We start from the raw sequence: 24,898 nt of genomic DNA on the forward strand, positions 1-24,898 counted from the left end.
TCTTTTAATTCATCACAATATGCGGCTATGATTCTTTTCAGCAATTCTGTCAAAATTAAAGGATCATTTCTCTAATTGGCTTAAAATTAAGGGATTATTTTTTTAATTAGGTTAAAGTTAAGGAGTCCTTACTATAACTTTTCTCATTTAGTTTTTCATATTTTGTCCTTGTTTTGGGCTCATTTGCGTGATACGTAATTCTTTTTTACAAACATTCTAATGGAATTCACAAAAATAATCATAGATGTACGTTTTGATGAATTTAGGAATTAATAGTTCGCGGATTTTTAGTTAAAAAACGATTTCACCGATTAGAATAAAGTTGGAGGACCAACCCAAACCCGGCTATACTGTACACGACAGCCACCCAACCCACTCCTTACAACCTCCGCGACAGCTTCTCCGCCGGCGACCTCCTCTCTCTCTCATTTTCTCGCCTTCTCTGTCTTTCTCTCTTCTCCTCCCTCTTCCCTCCTGCTCCACCAGAACCAAACAGCCACTGCTGGCAGCCACTCACTCACTCCCTGGCTGCCTGAACGAACTGGAGCTGAGATTTTAAATGCTTTACCGAGCATGCTTACATTGAAACACTCTCTACCGGCCTTCACTCGAGGACTGGAATTCATCAAATTTCCCCACAGGAGAAGCAGTATAGTGGTAGAAGCTGCTTCCGACTGAAGTGCTTCCTGAATTTGCATAATTCGAAATTGTTGTTGCAGAAAGATTGTCACTTTCTTCTCAAATTTATATTTTTCAACGATGTTTTCAGGTATGTGCTCAAAAGGGTCCAAGACCCAGGTACCCAAGAGTCTGGAAAGCCAATAAACGGATTGGAACCGTTTCCAAATCCCTCAAACTTGTTGAATCTGTAAGCTTTTATATATCTTTGATCTTTTTTTCTTCTCAATTTCCATATTTTTGCTTGGTTTTTGAGAAATAATTGTAATAATAATTAAATTTTGTAGATTAAGGGATTGTCAAATGTGAAAGAGGAAGTTTATGGAGCCCTTGATTCTTTCATTGCTTGGGAATTAGAATTCCCTTTGATTACTGTGAAGAAGGCGCTCAAGTCCCTTGAGAATCAAAAGGAGTGGAAGAGGATAATTCAGGTTTGATTTTTCTCCTTCATTGAAAATGTTCAATATGTAACATAGACGTGAGTTAGGCCGGTTGGTCATTTTAGTGTGCCTGCCCTCTTGCGCCTGAGTCCAAATTACCCTTGATAGTTTAGAATATGGCAATGCTAAAGAAAAATGCTCAATGTATAACATAGGTGTGAGTTAGGCCGGTTGGTCATGGTAGTGTGCCCGCCCTCTTGCGCCTGAGTCCAAATTACCTTTGATAGTTTAGAATATGGCAATGCTAAAGCAAAATGCTTGATGTATAATGTAGACGTGAGTTAGGCTGGTTGGTGAGGGCTAGGTCTCCGCTCTCTTGCACCCCGAGTTCGAATTCCTTACGGTAGTTTATGAATGGGTCCTAACTTTTGAAATCTAAGACATCACATGTGTGTTTTGTAGGTGTCAAAGTGGATGCTGAGCAAAGGGCAAGGAAGAACAATGGGGACCTATTTCACACTGTTAACTGCTTTGGCAGAGGATGGGAGGATTGAAGAAGCTGAAGAGTTGTGGACTAAGTTGTTCTCGCAGTACTTGGAAAGCATGCCTCGCATGTTCTTCGACAAGATGATTTCGATTTACTACCAACACGGCTTGCACGATAAGATGTTTGAGGTATTACAGTCCAACCACGTTTTCGTAAACAGATTTATGAACATATCGATTCTTAAATCAATCTATGAGCCGTGCATCTTGTAACACTGTATATACTTGGTGCAATCTGAAACTCCCGGAACTTTGATTGATAAACGGATTCGTTCTCATATCCCGAAAGGCCGAATGTCATGCTAGCTTGTATATTGGATCCTTGTTTTTCATGCAGCAAGGAGTTTTAACTTGTTGGAAACTTTCTCTTGTTGCAGATATTTGCTGACATGGAGGAGCTCGGGGTCCAACCAAATGTTTCGATTGTTACAAAGGTTGGAAATGCCTTTAAGGAGCTAGATATGCTGGACAAGTACAACAAGTTGAAGAAGAAATATCCGCCTCCGAAATGGGAGTATCGGTACATCAACGGAAAACGTGTTAAAGTCCGAGCAAACTATCAGAACAGGTCTGATGATGCTGCAAAAATGCTAAGTGAGGGGAAGGAAACAGTCCGCGGCTCGGAAGAAATGTTGGAACCCGAATCAAATCCAAACGAACACATTGTTGAAGACGAGGAAGTGAACCGGAACTCAGATGAATTACTGGAGGAAGGCGAAACAAGTTCCGATGAACCGAGTGTTCAATCTCGAAACTCTTTTTCACCAGTTAGATGAAGCTGAAGCAAGTTTACGACGTTTCAATCGTCCCTAACCTCATTTCTCATCAGTGTGGGATTGGGGATTGAGTCCTTCGACCGTATCAGTATATACATTGTCTTTTAAGTGGCTCGAATCCGTCGGTTAAATGACCTTAGATTTATTCAAAATTGTAGTTAAGGAAGTTTTATAATTGTATTAGGTCTACGTAAGTATGTAAGTTTTGTAAATTCATGCACTCTAGAGTTTGTCTGTGCCAATGCGTTACTGGATTGAAACGTCATGTAGCAGTGAACCGTTTCATGTAACTCTCAATAATGAGGTTAATTTATGGAAAAAAATAAAAAGGTCTATAATTTTTAATAACTGAAAGGGGTCAAATCGGTTTAGAACCCACGTTTTGTAGTAACAAAATTAGTATCTGTCTGGCTGTTTCAATCCTTTCACCAAATAAATGATGAACGAATAAAACCGGGTAGAAAACTACGTGAAGTTTTGTTTGTTTTAGTCGTCGTCCGAACCTGAACCATCGGAGCCGGAGCCTTGTTTATCGACAGTGCCGTTTGTAGCAGGGCCTTTCTTTTTTGTGTCGATTTGTTGATCCGCCTCATCTTCGCTGTACTCGCTCTCACAATCGTCATCATATTCCTCATCTTCATTCTCTTCCTCCTCTTCAATACCATCCTCCGTAATTGGTCCCTCTTCCGCCACAAAACCTCCCCGGGTACCAGCCCGTGTGCGCTTCAAAATCTTCATCTTCAAGTTTGTCTTTCTATCACAACCAATCCAAGAGTCGCATAGGCAGTAGCATGTCAAATTGTAATTCCCCTCCCCTGGGGCCAGTAACCTGCCTTTTATCAGTCTAGACCCGCTCTTCACCTTCTCGACTGCTTCTTTGACAGCAGCACTAATCTCTTTCATAGTTGCTCCCGAACCCTCCTTTGTGTCCTCGATTGCCTTGGAAGCAGCAGTAATGGCTGCAGCTTCATCCATGAAATTTACCTTCTGCCAAAACCAAACGTTATTGGAGACGCTGTCTGCAAGCAAAAACCAGAAGTTTTCTTCCTTGTGAAACGGGAAGTATGGGGCGTGGGGAAGGGCACCAATCAGTCCGTTGGCACGCTTTAGTGTGACCCAAGCATGAACCGTGACAATGTCACCCTCTTGTATACCATCTTTACCTTCAGTCTCATCTGGAACTTCAATTGATATCGAAGGCATCGTCTGCAATACCATTTCAACATCCTGGACTTCAGCGGATGAGAATCCAGCTGTTTGAGAAAGTACCTCAGCACGATCTTCCACGGACATGTCCTGAAGCTCCTGAAACACTCTCAGCTTCTACAAGCAAAAGAAGAAGAATTAAAGCTAAGATCAAACAGAAAAAAATACTATCAGGAGAAGAAAATGGATCAGCAAAAGAAGTGAAAGAAATGAACTTGACTAATTATAACAGAATGAAGATTTTCGGCTCATTCAGTAACAAAAAGAGGGATTTCACAAATATTTTCAATTTTAACTATCTCATGTAGCAATACAGTACTATAGCCTGCTCCCTGCAGCTAGGCAAGAGACGGATCATAAGTTCTATTCCAGCATGGCATTGTCCAAACAAAGACTGTTTACCTTGCGGGCTATCTTTTTTATAACCGCCTCACTAAAATGTGGCAGCTGCAGAAAGGGGGCAATGCCTTCACTGGATCCTCCAATTGCCTTCCTTGCACTAAGAGGAACAGCCTGCATTATGATCACAAAATAACATGAACTTCAAAATGAGTACCAATTCGTAAGATACAATAATAAATGTCGTCACTATGTGCTTAATTTAATTGCAAACATAGTAAGCATTTTGACAGGGCAGACACCAAAAGCCAATGGATGCACATACTTGCAAAACAAAAGAAAAGAGAAAATTATTTACTTCCATATATTTGTACAACAATACTTAATTAACAAGAAAGCTAAATCAATATGCAACCAGCTTCAAGAAATTAGCCCTTGCGTGATACTTCAGAACAAGATTTGTGTGCGAGGAACAGATGGCATGGTAACTTATGTATAAGCCCACGCAGTGTAATTGTATGAGAGAAATCTTAGATCTTTGCAAAATTAGGATTTCACATTATTAGTGTATTTGTAAGATCTACATGCTTGACAAAAGTGGATAATGGACTATCACCTGAATGATACACTGAGAAAGTTCAACTACACCAATAGCAGGCCTCAGCCATCCCTGCCCCTGGGCATTGCGTGGCATAACTGCTATCTGCATGGAATAAAACATAAGTAAAACTAAGACAACATGGCTTCCAAATTTGGTACAAATGTCATGAGATGCACTAGCACATTAATTTGATCAACTGTTCTCCAGAAATACTAGTAGCAAGTAACCAACTTCTGTACCCCTTCTAAATCTGTTGGTTAATTTTTAAGTACAGTATTGGAACAATTCTAAACACAAATATGAGTGAAGCAGTGCAGGATTAAGGAAAGTCTGTAACTTCTAAGAAGCATAAGCACTTGTTTTCGAGTTTGCTAATAGAACGTAAGATAAGACAGGAAAATGTAGAAATCACCTTCATCAATTCTTCAAGGAGGCGAGGGGCAAGTTCCAGAACACGTCTAAAATCACCTTGCAAAGATGGAGATAAGGATGCTGACTCACGAGTTAACTGTGCTTGAATCAACAATTCTGTCTGCGTAGAAAGTGGCATAAAGGTAGGCATATATCAAGGACTGGGACAAACTTTGCTGATCATTTTGTCTGATATTGGAGCACAAAATACCTTTACAAGGGCTGGATGCTGTTTCCAAAACTTTGCCTGCTCTTGCTTGATATTCTTAAGGTCCAGATTCAACTCACTCCTGACTAGCATAAAAAGCTTCTGAAGGGGTTCATCGTCAGTTCTGCGAACCGGAATTTCAGTATATTCAGCAGCCTTTATGAAGACATCCATTACTTTGCTGTATAATCAAATTATGTCATAAGATCAGTAAAAAGAAAAATTAACAAACAATACAGCTTAATGTACACCTGATCCATCAAAACATAAAAAAATATTGCCCCAAGCATCTGCTTATGTCACTATTCTACTTCAGACTAGCAAGCAGCTGCTATTTAGAAGCAAACAAGAAATAATAAACATATAAAAGCTAATCTCGACATTTCTGGTACTCAGCGTACTCTACTTGATTACCATTGGAATTTAAAACACTACATGAACCCAACTGCCAACGAACATATCTTTGAACAAGTTGAGTACCTGGGAGCCAGAGAAGGCTTCATGGAGTAATCGTAAGTGGATAATGTGTGATGCATGACATAGTTGCCGGTATATTTTGCCGATCTTGAAAGATAGACAACAGCTATCACCAATGGCAATAGAATACAAATACCAACAATCCAGAGTAGGAGTATTCCACTAGATGCCCCATCGATGTGTAGCAGGAACTGAGGAAGAGCTATGCCCATTTGAAACCCCTATTTGAAAAAAGTTGGTTCAATTTCAAAGCAAAATTTGTTCTACTTCATATGATATTGACAAGGAAACACAAATGAAAGTTGCTATCTGTTTTCCTTGAATGAGATTGGCAGATTGCACATTACCTGCCTGCCATCTGGATGGCCATATTTTTCAAAATTCTCACGAGATACTGGATCCGTCAGAGCCTGATAAGCCTTTGATATGAACTCCACAAAGTAATTGTGGGCCTCTAGAAAAAATAATACAAATCAAAATTTTAGTGTATGCTTCATAAAGGCCCCATCTTTCCTGCTAGTTTTAGGTTCAAATGATAGGCATGCGTAAACTGAAAAGTAAAACACCATCAACCTGGATCTGGATTTTTATCTGGATGGTACTGTATGGAGAGTCTCCTATATGCCTTCTTTATTTCTGAATCAGAAGCTCCAGGTTCCAGTCCAAGAATACTGAATGGCTCGAAAACTTGAATCTGAGTTATTATAAAAGATTCTCAGGACAAGCACACGACATTAAAAATATAATATAAAGTCCAAATTAACTAAACTGAAACGGCATGGAAATGTAAAACATGGGCAGGAAGACCATACGATAACAGCTTCATTTATGCCTCAAAATGGCTAAAAATGTTTACCTCGCGGCTCATATTTTTGATGTAATAAACCAGGACTATCATGATAACCCAGAGAAGTATTAATGTCAAGTTACTCCATGTTGAGAAGTTTGAAATCTGCAAATGAATGATAATCACATACATCCAGACCCTCGTTAGATGGTTTAAAACAAATATTTTGGTTTTCTTCTTGCAGTGACTATTGAAGAACAGATCTTAGCAACAACTGAAGGAACTAACCCGCTTGAAAATTGACTTGCGGTACTTTCCTGACCGAGCACACTCAGAGCACTGACAGTGGATGCTCTTTGTTTTCTTGGATGCAGCACGACATAACTTCGTAATTGTATAAGGCACTAGAGGCAGTGCCATTATGGTCAAAATGAAAATTGGGAACAACACACTATTCTCTTCCGAAGCAGCCATGGCAACCTCCCTAGACTACTCCTATGTCCGTATTACGCCTGCACAACAGATTTTGGTTAGAACCAATCAGTTCACAAAGACCAGAGCCGTGACCAATGTGGCATCACGAATTTCAAAACATCTCCAATGCAACGACATTAGGATTCACGATTACACCGCTGAAAACATCATTCGCAGCAATTTCATTTCCATAACGGAATTTATAAAAACCAGAATCAAACTCAAAATTAGGACATTATATGACTATGGCCAATCGGAATCACCGAATCTCGGTGATACAGCCAAAATATGAGATACACACACACACACATACACATAAATACACATACATACACACATACATACACACATATATATACCAAACTGCACCCTATAATTGTGAAGTCCATCAAGTCAATGACTGAGGTAGCGAGCTCACACTCAGTACAGCCAATTGAATACTGATAGTTAATTAACATAAAAAAAAGGCAAAAAATGGAGTGTCAAAGCTTCAAAAAATCACATAAATCAATTCAAAATACACGAACACGTACAATTAAATCAAAAGAAAATATCAAAATTGCAAAAAATAAAAAACGCATGCTCACCTCAATCAAAATTCGATGAACTGAATTTCCAATTAAAAATAACGAAATGAAAAATATATCAGAAATATAAATATATATATATATATATATATATATATATATATATGTATAGCTTGCCTGATAAAATCGGAGGTCGAGATCTGATTCGGAGGCCCTCTGTCCGTACGATGGCGCGATTACAGAGACAGAGAGAGAGGGAAGGTGAGAGCGTTTCTCAGCTGGGGGAGGAGGACAGAGGGGGAGAGCCTCGTTTTGGGTTTTATTTGGTGACGTCTGATCCGTTCTAATGGGCCGCAGCCCAGGCCCAGAATGTTTACACGACCTGTCGTTGTGGAAAATTTAATTCCAACGACATCCAAAATTAAGCAGATATATCTCCGCGTCTCTCTCCCGAGCCTCATCCTCTTCCTTCTTATACACAGACAAAAGCACTTCGACAAATCCATGGCCTCGCCGTCCGAACCACCACACACCAATCAGCAACTCGGACCCACAGTAACGCACCTGGTCCACTCCACCGCATCCAATCTCCTCTCCATCTTTGCCTCCCCCAAGACGACCCCCTCGCCGTCCACGCCCCCGCCGGCAATCCGCGTCGGGCTCCTCCTCCCCAACTCGCCAAAACCTCTCGCTTTCCAGCCCGACTCCAATACCTCCGCCATGAAGGGCGTGGCATCGTCGCCCGAGTCGACCTCCGGGTTCCCGTCAACGGTCAGGATTGCAGGGCTGAACTCGAACATCAAGGGCGGCGGTGGGCCGGCGTTTGTGGGCCAGGTCTTCAGTATGTGCGACCTCTCCGGGACTGGTCTCATGGCCGTCTCCACCCACTTCGACATCCCCTTTATTTCCAAAAGGTAACTCTTTTTTTCAACTTTTACAACAATGGTATTTCATATCATGCATAAAGATATCGAATTCAATTCAATTTTTGATGAAGATGCTGTGTTTGATTTGAGATTATTAAAATTCAGGAAATTTTCAGTGTGCTGGAGATTTTTTTAGCTGAATTTCGTTTAATTTTCATGGCATTTACTTGTAGAACTCCTGAGTGGCTGAAGAAGATGTTTAAATCAATTACTAATAGTGAGAGAAACGGCCCTGTGTTTCGGTTTTTCATGGATTTAGGCGATGCGGGTAAGGATTCTGCATAAACAACTGGTTGGTTTTATTGGTTATTTGGTCAAATTTATTTCTATCTCGGGGTGACCTGCATTCTGACTGAGATTGTGTTGTTAGTTACGTATGTGAAACGGCTGAATATTCCGAGTGGCGTGGTGGGTGCTTGTCGTCTTGATTTAGCATATGAGCATTTCAAGGTAATCCCAGCTTGTACAGTATGTAAGATAGATATGAGAGTTGCAAGTTTTCACATTGGCTTAATTACCCATCTTGCACTAAGCTCACACGGGTTTAGCTTCATTCTGGTCTGTTATGAAGTAATGGGTAGAAAGTGTGCACCCTTGTTGTGTTTTGGATTGTGTCAAATTATAGATTTATCGATACTTATATTGCTTTTCTTAGACTCTTTTTTGTCAGTAATTTCTGTGGTGCGTTACGCTCCTCTTCGATTAATGAGTTAGTTGTTCACTAAATCTTATGCAGGAAAAGCCCCACTTGTTCCAGTTTGTTCCAAATGAAAAACAGGTAGGATATAACAAGTGACAACCGTCTTCCCTAACATTGTATAGCATTTCTCAAAATTTTCTGCTCCTACAGGTCAAGGCAGCTAACAAACTTCTCAAGACAATGCCGCAGAATGGCAAATGCAAAAGGGTTGACGGAGTTCCAGTTTTTAGTGCTCAAAACTTGGATATTGCAATAGCAAGCTCAGATGGGATCCAATGGTGTGTTCTAATGTTTTGTGCTTGCTTCTAGTTTTAGGATTTTGATACATATATATCTCCTGTTCATTTAGCATTATATGAATGATTTCCGATTATCTGAGCTGTTCTTTTTTAGCAAGTTCTGTGCTACAGTCAGATCTTGATTTTCAATGAAAAAAAGTTTCTTCAATGTCTGTAGTATATGGCAATACTGTATCGTTTTCCTTTGTGGTATAAAACTTTGCAATTTTTATTGCCCTTATTCACCTTTACGCTATGGAAATACTGGGCACCTATTTGATTTTTCAACTGAAGGCTGGTTTTTTTGTTGCATGATTACTTGTAATTTATAAGAGTCAAGTTTGTTTTTTGGTGAATTTTAAGTAGAATAGCTGATGCTCTATTGTTATCTTTTGTTCCAACAGGTATACTCCCTACTTTTTTGATAAAAACATGCTTGATAACATTCTTGAGGAATCTGTTGATCAGCATTTCCATTCTTTAATTCAAACTCGGCACATGCAGCGGCGACATGATGTGATTGATGACAACATACCAGCAGAAGTAATTGAAGAGATGGGAGATAACTTATGGGAGCCTCCAGAGGTATGAAATCTCATACCAAGTATTATTTTGATGGAGCAAGTAGTTTGGTGGTGAGACGTGTACAAGATTTTAAGATGAAGAATCGAGAATTGGGTTCGCATCGTCAACGATAAGCTTAGAATTATTACTCATTCCTCTGACATAATTACACATGTAGATGTATAAGTTGTGAAGTTAAAACAATCCCAGTTCACTTTCTTCCTGTTCTCACGTATGTGTATTTTGTTCGTTGCAACATATGTTTCTGGACAGGTTCAGGAAGTAATGGATGAAATGGGGAATCCTGGAATACCTTTGAGTGTCATTTCAAAAGCTGCTGAAATGCAGCTCCTCTATGCTGTTGATAAAGTACTTCTGGGTAATAGGTGGGTACGGAAAGCAACTGGCATTCAACCCAAATTCCCTTATATGGTTGACTCTTTCGAGAGAAGGTACATTAGAATTTAGCAATTGCTTTCTCGAGATATCGAATACCTTTTTTTTAAATTATGTTCAAATAAACTGGCTTGTTCTATCTTTTAGGCTTTTTCTAAGAAAATCATGTTCATTCTGTTGCAGGAGTGCGGCCTCTTTCCTCAGAGCTTCTCAGTCAGCCAGATGCCTTGGCAATGGCGAAGCAGTAAATGATACTGAAGATTCTCTAGATTGTAGCACTTCGGAGATTAAATTAAAGGATGATATTCACACCAATAAAGGAAACAAAATAAAACTCTGGTTTCCTTTCGGAGATTGGTTTAGTCATCTGTGGTCGAAACAAAGGGACCAAAATGAAGAGTTGTCAAAGGAATGCATAGAGCAGAGCTCACTACAAAATCCAAATCTTCCTAAGATTACTATGGTTGGCATTTCAACTGGTGAGGCAGGGCCGATGAGTAAAGCAAATTTAAAGAAGACGATGGAGGATTTAACAAAAGAATTGGAGCAGACGGATTCAGGAAATGGTTTTGGTAGCGATACAAGTAATGAGTTAAGATTTGAAGATAGAGATCCGCTATTTGTGGCAAACGTAGGTGATTATTATTCTGGCATGGCAAAGACGGGTTCAGCTAGATGGGTTCGTGGAGGAAACAATTAGGGAGCCTCGCTATGAAACCATTTTTGTGTTCTCTTCAGGTACGATAGAGAATATACTATGATACTGCCTCTCCCACCATCAAAAGAAGATACATTGTTCGCATGCCATGTATTTCTTTTGATGGTGGGATGCTGATTTCTCTAAGTTTCTCGTGCATTTTCGATGTAGCATGTATTTCACGATATGTGAACCGACCATTGTTGTAGAAAGGGTAAAAGAGCGTATGTAACAGAATGGATAAGAAATTTGTTCGCCTTGAGTGAAGTAGGTACTGTAATAGATATTTTTTTGGGAATCATAATGAAACATTTTTGGTACTGTTCACTTTTAACGTTAAGAATATTTTTTCCTTGAAAAGTCACTTCTGATACTATTCACTTACATCTTTATTTTGTCATTTTCATTAAAACTATAGTTTTTTAGGGCTTTTCGTTAGTTTTCCTTATTTTTTCCGGATGTGAATCGGGTTTCCATGGATAAGTCCATTTGTTTCTATTTTTTCTGTTCTCTTCTAGCAAATTTGCTTTGTAAAGGCAACTGAGATAATCAATCATAGGCGGCAAGAAAGTTTAAAATATACAACAAATGACAAATGTGGTGGTGTTGGTCATCGTGGTGGAGATGGTTCCCTCGGTGCTTTGGTGTGTGAGTGCCCTCTACAATCTCCATCTACCTCCTAGTGTGTGACACACTTTTCCCACACCATAAAGTGGTTTCTAATGACCTCTTTTTTCAAGAACCAAAGATTTTTCAGGATGCCGGAACTACGATCCGGTATATTAAGTATTATAATACAAGTAGTTGGATATTTGAAAGAAGAAAAAAAGAATTTCAACCAATATTATGACACTTGGTATATTAGGTCGTGTTCTTAGCATGCTAAAAAATTTATCCTCAAAAACCACAAATGATGTTGCTCAAAGCCATGCCACCGTAGTCGTCCAAACGTGAGTGATTGTTAGTTATTAATGTATGTGTGTTTGATCATGAATCAATGACTCAAGAGTCTTAAGAGCGACTGATGATTCGCTAATCGGAAAATGATGGTTGAAAGTCTTGAGGTTCAGACGCAAGTGAGTGATTGTCAATCATTTATGTATGTTGTATCCGATCAGGAATCAATGGCCTGGAGTCTCACAAGTGATTGATGATCCACTAATCGAAAAATGATGGTTGAGAGTATTGATACCCTTCCCTCCTCTTCTCTTCACCAAACCGACCCCCACCCCCCATCCTCTCTCTCTCATGACGTTGGCAGCAATCACATCACTAATCTTCTTACTGGTTCAACCTCCACAGAGACATGAAGCTCAATGGTTTCATCCACAATCCAAAAGTCAACCCGCTTGAGAACTTGTTGGACCAAACCTAAAAGTCAACATGCTCTCCCCAACATACATAGGCCCCGTTTGGGATTGAGGTGATTTTAAAAAAAGCCACTGTGAAAAAAAGCTGAGGGTCATTTTTGTGTTTGGTAAACTGAAAAAAAGGGCTTATTTTGGAAGCTGCTGTGAGAATAAGCTGAAAATTAAAGGAAAAGCTGAAGCTGCTATTTGCTGCTTTGAAAAAAAGCCTGTTTTTTCAAAGCACACGGAGCTACAGTGCTCCTTTAATGAAAAGACACACTATCATCCTGTTTTTTTTTCCAAAAGCACCTTTCACAAAAAAGTTTACCAAACACTCTACTGGCTTTATTTCACAGCCGCTTATTCTCACAGCACAGCCGCTTATTCTCACAGCAGCTTTTTTTCAAAGCACAGCAATACCAAACCAGCCCATAATGCATTCATAAGCTTTCAAGGTCCAAGTTCCCACCACACAAAAAAGATACGAAAGAACTATATCAATCACAAATTCTTTTTCCCTAACTAGATTTGATCCTGACATTAAAATGGAAAGGAAATGGTAGTGGTGGTCTCAAATCACTTTTTTTTCAATTAAAGGTTTGTTTTGCAGACGTAAATTAGGTCAGTGTTCGTTATGTACACCTAAGTTCAAATTATCTCCATTTATAGAAGTTTTAGAATATTGCATCGTAAAAATAAAATGGTAAGGGGCCGTTTGACAACCCTTTCAATTTTAGTTTTTAGCTTTTACTTTTTGAAAACTTAATTTTTTTTTGGTAACTATTTTTAGTTAAAAAATGAAAAATAAAAACTAAAAAGTGAAAACTCAAGGCCAAAATTTGAAAACTCAAATAGTTTTCAATGTTCAGTTTTTTTGAAAACTAAAAGTAGTTACCAAACAAAATTTCAGTTTTAAAAAAAAATTGGAGGAAAAGAAATTAAAAACAAAACAATTATAAAACGGTCCCTAAAGTTTTGTTATGCACCCTCTACTTATTATTTTGGAAGATTGGTGTATGAATAGCTGCTGCTTGCTGGAGGAAGTTATGTGTGCTTCATGGAATTGATTAGGGAGAACTAGCTAGTTGGAAAAAAAAAATTCTTCCAAATTTTCAACCTATTGTATTATAACACTTGATATACTGTGCTGTATTTTCGGCACAATGACAAATTTCTCTCCAAATAAACGAAGGCAGCCCTGTCATTTGTTACATCTTTTTGCAGTAATAATTATTGCGTCTTTATTTAAATGTTTCCTGTTTATTCACATTAAAAAAAAAACACAACGATAGTTGGCACTTCTGGAGTCGATTTTAGAGTCTAATGAAATAATTAACTAACAATATGAACCACCATAACAAACCATTTCTTCCCAAAAACTTGAATTCTATTGAGAACCATATCCTATAATCAAATTGGGATGTGCTATCCACACACCCTAAATTACTTCTCACACACCCCTTGTTAATTTATGTCTGTTGATCTTCTTCAATTCATCCGATCCGACGGCCGAAAATTAAAAATATGTGTGAGAAGTAAAATGGAATGTGTGGATATCACACCCCAATCAAATTATACTTAGACTAACTACGAATTTGCATTCACTAATTATATCCACTTACTTTTAAAAAATAATTAAATTTAATTCTCGTGAATAAAGATAATGTATATTTGTGATGAAAATTTGAGTTACGGTAGCTTTATGTTAGTTGTCTCATAGACGTTGCAAAGAGTCATCAGATACCCTTATGTAATATCTAATCATTGATTTTCGAGACTACTCAGTAATTTGAACAACAACAAAAAAATCATTTTAGTAAGAAAAAACTACATTACTCGAATTGTTTTATTTTTATGTTTAAGAGATTCCCACATTAAAATAAATAAAAAATTTAGGATGATTTTCTTATTTTATCTTTTATCGAAGTCTAAGATACTCCACACTCTGAAAGGCATGACTAATCTCCAATGAAGCTCGGAAAAGTTAAAAGCATTTTAGTCCATCCTTCACCATAATCAAATAACACACGCCCTCTTAAAATTTACAACCAGAAAATCACTCGTGTTTTTGTACGATGATTTTGTTATTCTGTAATCCATATTTTCAAAACATTAAAATTAAACCCAGCCTTGACGGCCAAGATTTCTTAATCCAACTAACACCAGCACATCAAATTCAAATAATATAAATGGGAGAAGAGACAAAAACTTGGTATATAGGAGAAGAGACAAAAACTTGGGAGAGGAACATTGTCATTTACCTTTCTGTCCCTACTCCATACCAGTGGATTTATGCTTTATGCAGGACCCCACCACCCGTGGGACCAGATTCCAGAATTAGGATCGTTGGTGGGGTGTGCTTGATGAACGGTTAGGATATTCTCATCTCCACGTGCGGATCACGCGTTATGGACTTTTGCACTTAGCTTCTTTTTTTCTTTTTTGGGTTTATCTTTGTGCTTTTTAATTACTTATAAAGTGCAAAATGCCAAAATGTGTGAGATTTTTTGTATCATTTTTAAGGTAACATAATAAAAAATAAAAAAAGAACAAAGTGCAGAATTACGGTTTTTTTTCCATTACAATTAATTTACATTCATGAACCTTGGCTAAACCCTCCGAAAAATTATTATTGCGTTCTAGAACAATACTTTTTTTCAATTACTTTTTTCACCTATCACAATGTGATATTTTCTTGTCGATTTCACCGTGTCATAAGTTTTGGTTCATGAGAGGGTTCTTTTCTTTTTCTTGACTAATGGACTAAAGAAATTCAAATTTTAAATTAACGTCAATCTGAGATTTGAAACTCAAAACTTCATCCAATACCGGACAAAAACCAGTTTCGAATTGGATGAGTGAATAATTAAGTAGAAATTCAGTATTAGACCAAATGGTAATCCACACAATTCGTACTAATATCAAGTTCCATTGCATATGTTATGATAAATACCAAAAAAGTAAAAATTAGTAACAAATGTCCGAATAGAAAAGGTCGGTCATGCAAGAGATTTGTAGATGAAGCAGTTAAGAGAACACACAAAGTTCTAGGTTCAATTCTCATTTTCTCAATATTGCTTGTATAAAAATGTGGGTCCAAAAATTTTGGAACTAAATTATGTTTCTTCCATTATTTCTACAAATTCTCTATCTTAACCATTGTTGATTATTCCTACTAAGTCGTCAAGTTAGTTTAAGATCAATTCATCTTAGGCTTTTTAACTAAAATGGTCCATGACAATGGCATAATTCCTCATTTTGATCCCTGATATTGAAAATCAGTAGAAGTACAATTTGGTCATTCCGCGATAAATCTGTTAATATCCTTGTTAAGTGGAGGTTTTGGTTTGACAAAAGTACCTTTAAAAATGTGGTCACCCGGCTATTTACGTGACAATTTAATAAGGATATTGACAATATTTTATAGGGAATGAACAAAATGATTTACGTTAGATAAACTCAGGGACCAATTCTATCGATTTCATTGTCAAGGACTAAAGTGAAAAGTTATGTCAAAAGTCATCATCTTATAATTAAGGGGCTCATGCTGCTCCGAAACTGCTCAGTATAATCTTCAAATTAACTGTCATTGACTCTTTAAATGAAACATAAACATTTTTGTTTGTCATGTTATGTTCTTTCCTTTTTCATATTTTTATCAAATTCGTACGGAGTTGAACTTGAATGCAACAAGGCGGCCGACATAATGCCTTGCCAACTGACTTAACCCATGTTGTTCTTTCCGTTTTCATACTTTTCATCAAACACGTGCACAGTTGAACTTGAATGCAACAAGGTGGCGAACATATGCAATGTCCTGCCAACTGACTTAACCCATTATGTTCTTTCCTTTTATACTTTTCATCAAAAATGTACACAGATGAACTTGAATGCAAGAAGGCAACAAACACAATGCCATGCCAACTGGTTTACCCATTTGCAACTCTATCCTATAGATAAAAATACTTAAATGCTATTTTGAATAGAAAAAAAAAACCCTATGACCCAACTATTGTCACACTATGTATCAATTTAAGTGTTTATCACTAATATTAACAACTATAATGAGTGTGTTACATTAATGCCACAAGTGAGAGCCAGCTCAATTTCATGCGAAAGAGTTGTTTGAAAAAACAATTTATCAAGCCTTCCTTGTACCTAATGACAAATACTATACACATTTAAACTATGGTTTCATATAATATATGAATATATATACACAATTTGGTAATATAAAAATGGAGAATAGTTTAACTCAATTTTCCATGACATAATCCTAAATTAATAGCAAGCATGAATGTTGACAATGTGGCAGCATTGCTGTTGTCTTGTACCTCTTTACCAACCTCAAACGTTTTTGATCATATGCCGTTCAAAAGGGAGCTGGCTGGGCGAGCGTTATGCAGAGATAAAACCCAGCACTCCATATACCCTCCAGTTGTAGGGCATGCTAGGGCCGTGGTGCACAGACCGTTTGCTCGCATGGTGGTTTTCTAACGCTCACACACGACGGTTTCACACTTCGACAGCCAATCAGATTTCGACTCGGACGGGCATATGTACCAACTGTCAGTGCCTTTGCCACCGTGTCCGGCCCCGTCTTTGACATTTTTACAAAAGTCAATCAAAAGCCACGGTTCAAAAAATGCATCAAAACCACTTTCTTTTTACTGTTCAAAATTTTTTTTGGGTTTTTTTTTCTCTCTTTTTGGGTTAAATTAGTACTAAATTTCAGTATAAATAATTAAACAATTTACCAAGTCAGTGCGCCATTTCCTCTCACTAGCTACAATCTTACTTTGTCCATGTCTGTGCTTGTATCTGTGTCTGTGTCTCTCTTCCTCCAAGTCAGCGCCGTCCTTTGAACCTCTCCTTCCTTATAGCTGCAACCAAAAACCACGACAAAACACCGCAGCCGCTGCCGTTCTGAAAATGGCAGATGATTGGGATCTTTACGCCGTTGTAAGGGGTTGCAAATCAACCGCCCAAACCACTACAAATACCACCGCCGCCGCCACCACCGCGATCGTACCCACAACCCCTATCCATACACCGTCGGATGAATTCGCAGACGACCCTTTTTGGGATTTGTTGATCAGTTCCGACGAGTTAACCGATCCGTTGTTCTCTTTTCCCGATCTAGACGATCCCAAAGACAATGATTTGCAAGAGCAGCAACAGTCCTTTTTCCCCAACCCCACCACCACCAACAACAACAAGAACAACAATCCTAGCACTAACAACACCACCTTTGGACCTAATAATATTATTCCAATTTCCCCCACTATTTCTGACTTTGGAGGATCTAGTGGTAGTGGCCAACATCACCTCCAACAACATCAACAGCAACATCATGCACAACTCCAACAACAGCTGCAGCAGCAGCAGAACCAGCAACATCATTTGATGCCTGATCATTTCACCCGGGGAATACCGGCTCCTGCTTTTCGAGGAATCTATGGCCAACAACAACAGCAAATGATGCAGCGGGGGTATCAAATTCTTCAACCCCGGCAGCCCCAAAATCAGCAGGGATTTATGAGGCCCGGGTCCATGAATCCCGCTTATCCTCTTCCTCGGCTACCAATAACCATGCCATTGCACACCCCTCGCTCTCAAAGAAGAAGGTATATATACTCAAAATTTGCTATTGAGAAATGATTTACGCACGCCTTTTCTTTTTCTAACTTTTTTGACCTTTTTGAACTTTTAAATTGAATAAATTAAATGATAATTAGGAGATAAAAATAAAAATTAGTGTTGAGAAAGAAAAAAAAGTGCACATAAATCGCTTTTAATTCATCTTTGTTCTTGTTTTTGCTTTTTTCACATGATGTGAACTACATGAATTGATTCACAGGAGAACCCAGCAAAATAAAAAGGTGTGTGAAGTGAAAGCTGAGGATCTCACGGCCGATTTATGGGCGTGGCGGAAGTACGGCCAAAAACCTATCAAGGGTTCTCCACATCCAAGGTATGTAATTAGGTTAATTTTCCACGCTCAATTTCTCCTTCCCTTTTCTTTGCGATTTTCTCTCTGAGTCATGATTCTTTACAGGAACTATTACCGATGCAGCACCTCAAAAGGGTGTGCGGCGAGGAAGCATGTGGAGCGGAGCACGACGGATCCCAACATCTTCACAGTCACATACTCCGGCGACCACACTCACGCTCGCCCGACTCACCGGAACTCGCTTGCCGGTACCTCCAGGAACAAGCTGTCAGCTGCGTCTAAGTGTCAAAAGCAGCCAATTAACAACGATTCTGGTTCAGCAGCTGTTCCCAACCCCTCGTCTCCCACCACCGGACAACCCTTGACAGTCCAAGCTGAGGCTGTAGCCAATAAGGACAATTCTGACAATTCACTTGACAAAGAAAATGACGAATTTAATGATGACGATGAGGAGATGGATGAGACCGAGTACGGGGATGAGGACGAGGATGATGATGTTGTGATCCCGGACATGGACATGTCGGATGAGATATTCTTGGGGCAGAAGGAACTGGGTAGTACTAGTTCTAGCGGAAGTGGAAGTTCTTCTATGGTGGGTGCTTCCGGTGATAATTTTTTGGATAATGTGCAATCAAGTTTGGGGTCTTCTTGGACTGATGCTAATTGCTCCTCCGCTGCCGGAGCAACCGTTGGCAGTGGTTGCTATTAGCCAACAAGTAGGGAGGATGCATAGGGTTTTTATTTAACCTTTTATTATTGTGTTAGTTCTATGAGAGATAGAGAAAAAGAGAGACAGGGTTCTTATATTATTAGATTGTATAGAAGAGACAGAGAAAAGAATCTCTTCCTTCTTCCTCATAGAGTTTCAGCTGTATTTATCTCTTCTTTTAAATTGAATATGAAGGGTTTCTGTTTTTCGCTAAGGATTACTTCTGGTGTTTAATATTTAATGAGAAAAAAATATCTTATCTATAACGATTAACGAATTTATTGACTTTCACCATAATCACGTAAAAGTAAAACTAATTCACGTACAAAAATACGATTAGTCATATCGTTATTAGCTAGACGTTTATAACTGATATATCGACTTCAAAAACTCAGACACGCGTTTCATTTTATTAGAAAGAAAACTATTTATAACTGACTTACTGACTTCATCGTATTCACGTAAATTCATCCACGTGGTTAGATATGATCGTAGCATAATCATTAAATTAACATGATATACTTAGGACATTACGCGTGGCAGTTTTGCTGGAAAAAAAATTTAGATACGCGTTTCATTTCTATAAATGATTATTTGTCGACAAGTTCATTTATATAGATGGATATAATCAATTATATCATCATTAAACGATGTTTATATAACATTTAAGGATGGTAATTTGGTAGAAAAAAAAACATTAGGCATGAGTTTTGTGTGTTCTGAAAAACTAGTCTAACAAATGTGATTAAGGATGACAAAACCCTCATCTCTTAATGATGATGTAGTGAATATTTATACGTAACCATGCATGGATCATGAGGTGGTATGAGTTTGATACTTGTTGCGTTTGTATATTTACTTGTATGCACTTTGCCTTGAACAATTTCTTCCACCACATTCATGATATGATATATAATAAACATTTAACTAATTGCATGAGAAATATAAAAAATATTAATATAATGAGTAAGTATTATTAGAAATTTAAAATCTTCAGGAAAAAAAGACAGTACAATAAATAACAAATTTTGTTAAAGACAAACACAGCCTAGAGTTATGTTTTAGCGATCTAGGGCTCATTTGGAAAGTGCTATTAATTGAAAACATTTTTAGAGAAAATATTTTTGGATTTCAAAAGCATTTGAAGTGTTTTTTTCACGATTAACTTGCATTTTTATTAAGGATTGGTTCCAAAACCATTTTATATAAAAGCGCTTCCAGACATTTAAAAGTCATTTTGAAACAATTTTCTATACTATATTTATTATAGATACCCTTGTTTGTTAAGTGAGAATTTTTTCCTTTTTTTTTCTTCTTCATATATATAACGATTATATTAAAAATTTAAACGTAAAGGGTCAGGCTAAACCATCACAATAAGTCATCAATAATTGATATCAAACTCACTATTCATGAAAGGTGAACTTAATACTTCTTACTTACAAGTGAGAAAAAATTGTTTACTAAATCATTTGAAATTTAAGGTTATTTTTGTAATTACCTACAATCCACTTTTGTTTTTGGTATCTTTAATTTTCTCTCCCTTTTATGTTATGGTATTTATGACAATATCCAACAACAAAAATTCTTATTAACTAAAGTTTCAATACTTTCTTAAGAAGAGGTGAAAAATCTGAGTGGATAATGAGTTAATACTGCTTTTTAGACAACATTTATTATCGATACGGTTATTTTTTTTTTTAATTTCAATGCATGCATGCATGGAGACCACCTATATTAGTGAAGTGGTCAGTAACATCTAATTTTTAAGGTAATAATTTTGTTTGGGAAATTTTTTGTACTTTTAGAAGTTGTTTATATCCTTCGATAAACCGTAGTCTAAGATATATGTCATCCCCATGGTTTAATTAGTCACCCGTGAACCGCTCCGGTTCAGTCTCCTTTGTCACGAGACAAACACTGGATTCTCTCGTTGTCTGTCCACATAAGAGGACAAAATTCGGGTGACTTATTGGTAAAATAATCTCATTGGATATTTAAGGATTAGAATAGGTCAAATATATTTTACTTAGGGTTTTGTCTTTAACTTTAATTAGAAAATATTATTGAATATTTTATGTGGAAAAGAAAACATCCAGGAAAGTGATTTACTAAATTTAGGGCTTGTTTGAAAGTGTTTTTGAAATGGTTGAAATTATTAAAAAAAGGGCAAAGAAAACAAAACAGAGAGAAGTTTTTCCTTGAAACACGAGGATAGGGTCGGTGAAAGCGTTTTTAGTAAAAAAAAAATTAGAATAAATTATTAGTAAAAATGCAAGTGAATTATGGAAAAACACTTCAAGTGCTTTTGGAACAAAAATTCATTTTCTCTACACTCGTTTTTTAAAAGCACTTTCAAATGAGTCTTTAGCCTCTCACACTCTCCTTTGTTTCTTACACTCCTCTATTTAAATTTGGTCGTCAATTCTGTTTAATTTATTCAATCCGATGGTGATAAATAAAGAAACTTGCGTGAGAAGAAAAAATAAGTGTGTGAAAATCACTTTCCGACGTATAAATATGTGCAAGTGAATTATAAATTATTGATTGAGCATCAATCCTATATCATAAGCAATGGGGTGTGGTTGCAGAAAAATACGACGAATTTTAATGGTGAAGCAAGTTGCTGGTTTATTATGTTTAAGTATGAGGGACCATGTCTATAACAAAACGAATAAATTATAAAAAATAAAAATAAAATAACAAGAGTCCTTGTTTATTAATTGTTATTTATATCTTAAATCTTAATAAATAAGAGATGTAGTACTATACTTATTAAATTAATCATTGATATGTGATGAATTATTCTTGTGGTTAGAACTTCCTCTTTGACACGTTGTGTTTCAAATTTAAACTTTTTCCACTTTAATTATAAATTAATATAAAATATCGTTTGTATTAACGAAAATTCCCTCGACCATTCGTATTTGGGCTCAGGCCCAAAGTCTACTGCAGGCCTTGATTGCTTTTACATGATTGGGCTCATGACGACGTGGCAACATCAAATTACTTGAAACCCGAATTCTGAAACCATATCCGTTTCCCAAAACGGGTTTTTACGGCGCGCGAGTGTGAGCTACGAGAGAGAAGAAGAACCGATCCGACTCGGAGCTTTCAAATCGCAGAGAGAGAGAGAGAGAGAGAGATTCGAAAACATGTTCCTGCGAGCGATCGGACGGCCGTTGTTGGCCAGGGTGAAGCAGACGACAGGGATTGTAGGGCTGGACGTGGTCCCCAATGCGAGGGAGGTCCTAATCGAGCTCTACTCCAAAACCCTAAAGGAGGTCCAGGCCATCCCCGAGGACGAAGGCTACCGCAAGGCCGTCGAGAGCTTCACGCGCCACCGCCTCAATGTCTGCCGCGAAGAGGAGGACTGGGAGGCCATCGAGAAGAAGCTCGGCTGCGGCCAGGTCGAGGAGCTCATCGAGGAGGCGCGCGACGAGCTCACTCTCACCGGCAAGATGATCGGTCAGTACAATTTATTATTTTTATTGCTAGTTTTATAATTTACTTAATTCTTTATTCTCGTTTTTGAAAGAAATGAAATTGAGAGTGGTTATTTGTGTTTTGGGATTGACATGGGCCATGAAAATTGGAATTTAGCTCAGAAATGTGGTTTTATTTTGGGAAATTGAGTGCTTGTTTGTGATTTCGACATTTTTGCTTAGTTTGGTTGATGAGAAATCGAAAAGTAATCGAATTGGAATTAGAAAGTTTGGTGATTAATCTGGCCTGTGTAGTTTTGTTTTGTGATGGTAACTTAGTAAGTTGTTCATTTCTTGTAGTGGAAATTAGGGGAAAAGTGAGCGAAGTTCATAAATTCTTTAGCAGTCGGGTATTTTGTTTACTACGTCATGAAACGAAAGGTGGGTACTTGATTTTATCAGTTCCGAAGAAACAATGATTGCCCGAGAATGCTGGTTGTTTGTTAATGCATATCATATGGGGTGGTTAAAGAAGAAAAAAGAGGGTGGCAGGGGGAGTGGAGGGTGGTGGTTGCGGTGAATGGACACATTTGAATCCAAGCTCAAGTGGAACATATAATAAGCAAATCTGTTTTCTTCACTTTGAAGCATTTCAAACTCTCGTTCAATGTCCAAAGTAGGAATCTTTGTTTGTGTGAACTGTGAACTATGGTTTTTACCAGCCATTGTGCACTTGCATGCTTCAGTTAATGCTGATTTTTTAGTTCTTCCGTCTCAGAGTTTTATCATTCTGATGTTCAAACTGATGTCTTTCTGTTGCCTTTATATGAAGTTCTTGTTTGAGCGACATTTTGAGATACGATATACAATGGATTGTTCGTAATAGTTTGCATTCTGTATTGACTTGCATTGCAGAGTGGGATCCATGGGGTGTTCCTGATGATTACGAATGTGAGGTGATCGAGAATGATGCTCCAGTTCCCAAGCACGTTCCTCTGCACCGACCTGGTCCTCTTCCTGAGGAGTTTTACAAAACGCTGGAAGGCCTTACTACAAACCAACCAAAGTTGGATGAGGCTAAAGTCACCTCTATTGGTTCAGACGCAAAGGAGTAAACCATCCGTCGGCATATGCTTCTAGGTACTCTGGATTCCAGATTTGAATTGAAGTCTTTTTTCTTGTATTCTCTCCTGTTTATTGCTGGTGACAGTGCCTGTTTGCTGGGCTGTATAAATTTTAATCATGGGAGGAACGCTTGAATATTTCAATTTCTGCGCTTGATACCATTGCGATGTTGTTTACTTAAGTTCCGTCCCTGATTCCCATTGAGAATGAATAATGTAACACAGTTTTAGCTCTTCGAGTATTGGCATTGGGATTGTTCGTGGTTTTGGTGTTATGAACGATCTCTGGTTCTTGATTTTGATCACACAATTGCATAGTTATAAACACTTTGTTGTGGCTTTCTGAATTCTTGTAATTTTACATATTAAAACAACCAGAAAGCTCCTCTGCTGCATATACGTATACACTTAGATGCGCGTATGGAGGCGTTGCATGGTGTATTGAGAAGACCGAATGCCACAGCTAACTTCTCACTATGACATGATGAATCTTCATAGTCTGATACGGGTATCCTCTCTTCTTCAACCCCTAAACCCTTCCTTCTTTAATCCCCTCTCCCTCATTGCCTGTCGTGTACTTTCGGCTAAATCCGGCGGACCAGAATCATCATACAAACTTGCAAGCAGCACGTAAAATGCTGCATCAGACGGGTCAAGCTCCATCCCTCGCCTTGCTGTATATTCCCTGGGGGCAATGTTTTTATCTCCGTAAATGCTCTCAAAGGTCGTACTTGGTGCGATGGCAAGTGCCTTCGCCCATGAGCGGTAGGTCTCGGGTTCGAAACTTGGGAGCAGCCTCTCCATAAATAGGGGTAAAGCTAGCCGACATTCACCTCTTCCAGACCGTGCGTAAAGCGGGAGCCTTGTGCACTGGGTACGACCTTTAAATGCTCTCAAACCATCTTCTACGAGGTCAGAAAACATTTCGTGTACAAGTATCATCCTCCAAGCCACCGTTGATCACCGTGAATGAATCCAAGCTCGACCGCATACGTATGGATTCAAGTCCTGTAATCCAACTCTCCGGCAATGAGCATGATTTTAGGACACTTGAGAGCGTAAACTCATATGGGCACTGCCCCGGAAACAATCGTCGAATCGAAGAATTCAAGCGAGACGTGATGGTGTCCGTTCCTGACATAAGCAGACAGCACCCCAGTCCAGGATACAACTCCAGAGCACGCATAGAGAGACAGCAGGTTGTTGGCTGAGTAGAGGTCGTCGTCAAGACGCGGTTTGGTAATTGCACTGCGGACACAGATGCCCCCTGGCCGGGACTGTGAGTTGCACGCGGAAAGAACGCGAAGGCAACTTTTTTCTGAAACAGTAAACTTCATTTGTGTTGACAACGAGCCTGGTGACTTCTG

At 38.3% G+C, this 24,898-nt stretch overlaps 5 protein-coding genes across 6 annotated transcripts; 4 read left to right on the forward strand and 1 right to left on the reverse strand.

Moving 5' to 3' along the window:
- Window positions 1–301: 301 nt before the first annotated feature.
- On the forward strand, window positions 302–2,657 carry LOC126616831 (pentatricopeptide repeat-containing protein At4g21190-like). The gene is made up of 5 exons (XM_050284967.1): window positions 302–657; window positions 770–868; window positions 966–1,109; window positions 1,521–1,733; window positions 1,982–2,657. The coding sequence occupies exons 1-5, from the start codon at window positions 574–576 to the stop codon at window positions 2,378–2,380; spliced, it is 939 nt and encodes a 312-aa protein (XP_050140924.1). The 5' UTR covers window positions 302–573; the 3' UTR covers window positions 2,381–2,657.
- A 3-nt stretch (window positions 2,658–2,660) lies between these two features.
- Window positions 2,661–7,723, reverse strand: LOC126616817 (dnaJ protein ERDJ2A-like). Its single transcript, XM_050284945.1, has 11 exons — window positions 7,588–7,723; window positions 6,698–6,921; window positions 6,479–6,574; window positions 6,196–6,316; window positions 5,970–6,076; window positions 5,626–5,843; window positions 5,149–5,326; window positions 4,939–5,058; window positions 4,542–4,628; window positions 3,989–4,099; window positions 2,661–3,703 (listed from the first exon to the last, which is right to left on the reverse strand). Exons 2-11 carry the CDS (start codon window positions 6,881–6,883, stop codon window positions 2,867–2,869), a joined length of 2,061 nt encoding a protein of 686 aa, XP_050140902.1. The 5' UTR covers window positions 6,884–6,921; window positions 7,588–7,723; the 3' UTR covers window positions 2,661–2,866.
- A 134-nt stretch (window positions 7,724–7,857) lies between these two features.
- On the forward strand, window positions 7,858–11,305 carry LOC126616824 (uncharacterized). Its single transcript, XM_050284955.1, has 8 exons — window positions 7,858–8,324; window positions 8,510–8,604; window positions 8,707–8,786; window positions 9,073–9,114; window positions 9,187–9,314; window positions 9,719–9,899; window positions 10,152–10,330; window positions 10,458–11,305. Exons 1-8 carry the CDS (start codon window positions 7,915–7,917, stop codon window positions 10,972–10,974), a joined length of 1,632 nt encoding a protein of 543 aa, XP_050140912.1. The 5' UTR covers window positions 7,858–7,914; the 3' UTR covers window positions 10,975–11,305.
- Window positions 11,306–17,105: 5,800 nt separating this feature from the next.
- LOC126616841 (probable WRKY transcription factor 27) lies at window positions 17,106–19,196 on the forward strand. 2 transcript variants are annotated; one of them, XM_050284974.1, is made up of 3 exons: window positions 17,106–17,947; window positions 18,181–18,294; window positions 18,379–19,196. In XM_050284974.1, the coding sequence occupies exons 1-3, from the start codon at window positions 17,253–17,255 to the stop codon at window positions 18,980–18,982; spliced, it is 1,413 nt and encodes a 470-aa protein (XP_050140931.1). In that variant the 5' UTR covers window positions 17,106–17,252; the 3' UTR covers window positions 18,983–19,196. The 2 variants fall into 2 exon arrangements, with proteins under 2 accessions (XP_050140931.1, XP_050140937.1); XM_050284980.1 differs by having other exon boundaries at window positions 18,397–19,196.
- Window positions 19,197–22,030: 2,834 nt separating this feature from the next.
- Window positions 22,031–23,806, forward strand: LOC126616858 (probable NADH dehydrogenase [ubiquinone] 1 alpha subcomplex subunit 5, mitochondrial). Its single transcript, XM_050284989.1, has 2 exons — window positions 22,031–22,450; window positions 23,323–23,806. The coding sequence occupies exons 1-2, from the start codon at window positions 22,138–22,140 to the stop codon at window positions 23,520–23,522; spliced, it is 513 nt and encodes a 170-aa protein (XP_050140946.1). The 5' UTR covers window positions 22,031–22,137; the 3' UTR covers window positions 23,523–23,806.
- The last annotated feature ends 1,092 nt before the right edge of the window (window positions 23,807–24,898 follow it).

The sequence above is a fragment of the Malus sylvestris genome, chromosome 1 (genome assembly GCF_916048215.2).
Source record: "Malus sylvestris chromosome 1, drMalSylv7.2, whole genome shotgun sequence".
NCBI lineage: Eukaryota > Viridiplantae > Streptophyta > Magnoliopsida > Rosales > Rosaceae > Malus > Malus sylvestris.